The sequence below is a fragment of the Mandrillus leucophaeus genome, unplaced genomic scaffold (assembly GCF_000951045.1).
Source record: "Mandrillus leucophaeus isolate KB7577 unplaced genomic scaffold, Mleu.le_1.0 Scaffold1721, whole genome shotgun sequence".
NCBI lineage: Eukaryota > Metazoa > Chordata > Mammalia > Primates > Cercopithecidae > Mandrillus > Mandrillus leucophaeus.
Window position 1 is genome coordinate 78612 of NW_012101723.1, and position 5834 is coordinate 84445.

The following is a 5834-nucleotide window of genomic DNA, read 5'->3' on the forward strand; positions in this document are numbered from 1 at the left end:
ACACACACACACAGCACAAGAGCAAGAAGCAGCAAAATCAACAGACAACAGAAAAAAATCTTTAGGTATTGGAATTATCAAACGGAAAACCATCATGCTAAGTTGCAAAAATAAAAGGAGAGATCAGGACATAATGGTAGTATACTGGAAACTTTAAAAAATGACAAGGCAGATTTTAAAAATAACTAAATAGAAATTTTAGGATCAGGAAATAAATTATTTCAGTGTTACAAACATAACGTTAGACAAAGCTGAAGTGAGCATTAGTGAACTGGAAGATACAGTTCAGAAGAAGCTATACAAGAAGCAGCATGAAAGAGAAGTATGGAAAATAGTGAACAGAAGGAAAGGATAAGACTCAGAGGATATGTTAAGAAGATCTCATATTTGTTTGATTAGAGTCCCAAAAATAGAGGGAAGAAATGAAAGCCAAAGGACATATGTGAAAGGATAAAAAATAGACCAACAGAACAGAAGAAGAGAGACCAAAAACAGATCCGTGAATACTTATGACAAAAGTGGCACTGTAATGTGGAGTGGTTGATATTTTCAGTAATTGCTGCTTGGACAATTGAGTGTTTCTGTAGAAGAAAAAATTGGGCCATTATCATAAAATCAATTATATTTGGATTATAGATTTAAATGTGAAAGGCAAAACAATACAGCCTTTAGAGGATAATGTTAAAATATCTTCTTAATGGTTGGATAGAGGGATTTTTTTTAGCAAGGCATAAAGTGACTATATTATAATTAAGAACTCTTGTTAAGCAAAAAACAACATTAAGGTAGTTACAGAGTCACCAGCAAAACACTTTCATTTAGACTATGTTCAGAACCAAACAAAGCTAAATCAATGAAGAAAAGGTCAGCCCCATAGAAAGGTGGGCAAAATATTTAACACTTCATCACAGATGATACCCACGTGGTGAAAGGTACTTAACCTCATTAATAATCAGACCTTGATATTTATTCTAGTTTTGGTATAATGGCAAATTGTAAGCAATTTAAATACCAATAATAGGATCCACCAATTAAAGTTTTATATGTATTATAGGAATGCCATTTGGTCTTTACAAGTGACTTAGAGTTATGTAAGCTTAGATTAAAATGTTCACAGATTAGGTATCCCATTTCGGTAAAAAAAATACACATGAATATGTATTTGTGAAAAATACATTGCATGAAGTCTGGGAATATTTCAGAGTAGTTGTGCGTATAGATGATGGTATTTGGAATTATTTTAATCACATATCTTTTTTACTTATTTGTATTTTATAGTGTTTCTAAATGGAGCATGTACTGTGTTATTTATGTCATTGACAAAATAGGATGTACCAAAATAGGGCAGTATATTCATTTTTCTATTGCAGGAATAAATTTTTTAATTAAATTTTGATCAAATGAACCACCCCTTAGTGTTAAAAGCATGTGTTCATGCACCTAGGCATATAGTATGTACAGTAGCAATACAGAAAGAATGTGATAGTTTAATATTCTAAAGGTATGTTCAAGTGACTATCCATTTTCTTTTCACTTAAATGAGTCTTAATTTTTTCTTTTTCATTGCGGCTAATACCTGGTTGCCTTCTCCTTATTTCTTCTGCCTCTCTACTTTCCATTCTACTTTTACAATGCTTATATGACCTTAAATTTTCTTCTGTTAAAATTTTGATTGCACATCTAGAGAGTTCAGTGCTTTATAAGGTAAACTATATCATATAAACAGAATTCGTTTTTATAGCTTTAGGGTCTTAAATTTCCTTAAGAATTTATACAGAAAGAATGTAGAAATAATGTAATAGTTTAATATTCTAGAGATATGTTCAAGTGACTGTCATCCATTTTCTTTTCACTAAAAATGAGTATTAATTTTTTCTGCTTTTTCATTGCAATTGATACCTGATTGCCTCCTCCTTATTTCTTCTGCCTCTCTACTTCCCATTCTGCTTTTACAATGCTTACGTGTCCTTAGTATTTTCTTCTGTTAAAATTTTGAATTTGTACATCTAGACAGTTCAGTGCTTTATAAGGTAAACTATACCATATAAACGGAATTAGTTTTTAAGCTTTAGGGTCTTAAATTTCCTTAAGAATTTATTTTCATAATTTCACGGGGAAAAAATGAGCCCTTTCTAAAGTACCCTTTTTGATAAAGTAAATAAATCTGTTATTTGAAAAATGACAGGCACGTGGATTTTAACAAGATATTTGTTATCTGGCATTTTCTCTGTCATATCGAAGAGTGGTTTTGGTTTGTTTTTTTTTCCAAGTTGGAAAAGGGGGTAATTGAAAAAAATTTTTTTAAAATGATGTGCTGTGTTTTGCCACAACTTCCAAAAAAAACTGAGAGATAAATTTAGGATTTATTGCGCTAGTTAGCTCATCCATGTATGCTTGCCTGCTTTAACTGAACATTGTTTTTAGATCATTAATTGTTCCGTTTATCCTTTTTGAAAGTAGAAGCTAAAAATTGTGAATCAGTGTGCATGTATGTAAATATATACACATATGTACGTGTACTGTGTAAACATGTTTTGGATTTCTTTTAGCCAACAAATGGAATTTTCTTGAGCATGTTTCTAATTGTTTTGCCATTGGAATCCATGGCTCATGGGCTCTTCCATGAATTGGGTAACTGTTTAGGAGGAACATCTGTTGGATATGCTATTGTGATTCCCACCAACTTCTGCAGGTACAGTAATCTAGTATAGTTAGTGGTAACTATTCAGTTCATAACATTTTCTTAATATTTATATGAATAAAATATAGCTCCTTTTCAAAACCATATTTTCAAAATATAACTTTTGCGTTTCTTCCAGATTTTTAACAAACTTTATTCCAAGTGATAATATCTTCAGAGTTCAATTGAAATATTTTGATAAATATGATAAGCTTATATTTTAGCTAGAAACCAGAAAAATATTCATGTATAACTTTTCTGAGGAAAGCTCTTACCCTAAAGGGAATATTTTGTTTAAGAAAGTGTCCTCTGGCCAGGCGCGGTGGCTCACATCTGTAATCCCAGCACTTTAGGAGGCTGAGGTGGGTGGATCACCTGAGGTCAGGAGTTTGAGACCAGCCTGGCCAATATGGTGAAACCCCATCTCTACTAAAAATACAAAAATTAGCCTGGCGTGGTGGCAGGCACCTGTAATCCCAGCTACTCGGGAGGCTGAGGCAGGAGAATCACTTGAACCTGGGTGGCGGAGGTTGCAGTGAGCTAAGATCGCACCATTGCACTCCAGCCTGGGGGACAAGAGCAAGACTTCGTCTCAAAAAAAAAAAGTCCGAAACAACATAGTGAAATATAAAATGTGCACTGGGCCTGAGAGGCTGGAGGTTTAGTTCTGTGTTACCTTCGGTACATTATAACTCTGAACCTTATTATCTGTCTTTACCTAAAGACATCATTCCTGTTCATCTGACAGGAATGGTATGAAGAACAAAAAAAAAAGAAAAAAGTGAATGTAAAAACACTCTGCACACTGAAAAGTGCCATGCAAATACTAGGAATTCAGAGGATTGGCAGTGAAGTTTAATAAATGTTTATTGCAGTTTTATTCCAAAATAAATTTTACCCACAAAGGTGGTGACAGCTGTATAAATCTGTAAATGTGCTACATTTTGATTTTTATTTTATAGCTAAATACCTTTAAAATAGTTATTTGCCATAAATGAATTCTGATGACAGTTTTCATCACACTTTCTCTGGGGGAGGGGAGAGTTGAAGTAAAGTTTTTTTTCTAATTTCAAGTATTTAACATAAAAATCTCCAAATAGACTATTTGTAGGAAATATTTTCCTTCATGTTAAAGACTTAATCAAAAGTTGAAGGTTCAAGAACTGAGGGAAACAGATTTGGAAATGTCCGATAAAGTGAGAAATGACAACCTTGTAGAAAGAAAGAATATGTGGAAATAGTAATATGCACAGTTAGATATTTATTACATTGTAATTTTTTAAATGTGCTTACTCTTTTGTGACTGTAATGTTAAAAGTTAGTAGAATACTGTTGATGATACATGAAGCAAAATCTAAGGTTTTCAAAAATCCTGACAGAAATCCCTTTTCTGGATAGGAATGATGGTTTTTTCTTTCTCAATATTAACGGTATTTTGCTAGTTATAAGACTTGCTTTATCTACTAGAGTACCGTTTTATATTTATTCCAGGAGCAAATCTAAGTCTTCAACTAGTGTTCAGTATAAAGCAGTGGACCTAAATTTTAATAACTTTTTAAATGCCTATTAATAATTTCTTCTATTTATGTACCTTAAGTTAATGAAATTTGAACACAGTTTTTATAGACTATTTTTCAATACAGAAATATATAATTAAAATATTGCTTTTATATTTTGTGTGTTATAATATTTTTAAACAATAGTTTTTTTAATAGTCCCCACCCAGCTGTTCTTGAAACAGTGTAATCCTGCTTTTAAAAAGCCTTGTCCAATATCTGTCATGTAAGAAAATATGAATAAGGAACAAAAAGTAGTACTATCTACATTTGGAAGTATTATCCCAGCTTTTAATTTGATTATTGTTTTAATGATAGTGAGTATTTAGAAACCAGGTTTTGATTTTCTAAGCTTAATTCTTAGTACTATAGGAATTTTAGAAAGGATGATTTTTTTTAAAAAGCCTGCCTCTTAGCAGCAACTATATTATAACTTATTCTTAGATAATCAGTTATAAATGACAGATGAGAATGTGATACAGAATGAATACTTCTTAAACACCAAAATAATTGTTTTTTCTCTGCTTCAGTCCTGATGGTCAGCCAACACTGCTTCCCCCAGAACATGTACAGGAGTTAAATTTGAGGTCTACTGGCATGCTCAATGCTATCCAAAGATTTTTTGCATATCATATGATTGAGACCTATGGATGTGACTATTCCACAAGTGGACTGTCATTTGATACACTGCATTCCAAACTGAAAGCTTTCCTCGAACTTCGGACTGTGGATGGACCCAGACATGATACGTATATTTTGTATTACAGTGGGCACACCCATGGTACAGGAGAGTGGGCTCTAGCAGGTAAACTCACCTTTGGCAGTTTCACTATTGTAAAGATACACATGTATATGTAGAAATCTGTACTTCACACACAGTCATTAAATTTCCAGGATTCTTAGTTTACTGAACTGTACATATGACTCTAATTTGTTTTTCTTTGCTCTAGCATCCCTGTTTAGCCATCTCTAATGATAAGATTCAGAAATATGTCTTGTAGTGATTAGAAGGAAAAAATGCTTTGAGACTTATAGTTTCCCTGAAAATATTTTCAGAATTGCTAAATATATTTTTCAGAAGCTGATAAACTTCGTTGACTAGTATTTTTAAGTTTTGAAATGTTATGGATGCAGATTTCAGTAGTCCTTCACATCTGTAGTTTTATTTATGTTTATAAAGCTCACCAAAATTTTAAACAGCAGATCATGTAGTATGGTGGGAGTAGCATTTAGGTCAGGAGACCTTGGTCCTGGTCCTAATTTGCCACAACTGTGTTATTTTAGGCAAGTTAGTTAACTTCTGTTGGCTTCAGTTTTCTCGCCTGTAAAATAAGGCGGTAATTTTAAATGATCATTGAATTTTATTCTAAGGTACAAAATTCTGTAGGGATTGTTTTGCATTTGAAAAATCATAAAATAACTTTGGTTTACATGCATTATGGGAAATAGAAAACTTCTTAGTTATTGCCAAGAGAGAAATGAGATCTCTTTATATAATATATAAATTTGTCAGGCTTTCCAACTATTAATAGAGAGTAAGTCAAGGGCTTTGTTTTGTGAATTGTTACTTGCTTAGGACCTATAACAGAGCCCAATAC

The 5834-nt window shown here is 32.5% G+C and overlaps 1 protein-coding gene across 2 annotated transcripts in view; it reads left to right on the plus strand.

Annotated features, from left to right (window-relative positions):
• Positions 1-5834, plus strand: part of TMEM168 (transmembrane protein 168) — a 30196-nt gene that overhangs the window by 16614 nt on the left and 7748 nt on the right. For both annotated transcript variants that reach the window (XM_011977066.1, XM_011977065.1), the window contains 2 exons: positions 2550-2692; positions 4767-5041. In XM_011977066.1, the coding sequence (XP_011832456.1) occupies positions 2550-2692; positions 4767-5041 (418 nt within the window). The remainder of the gene's footprint in view (positions 1-2549; positions 2693-4766; positions 5042-5834) is intronic.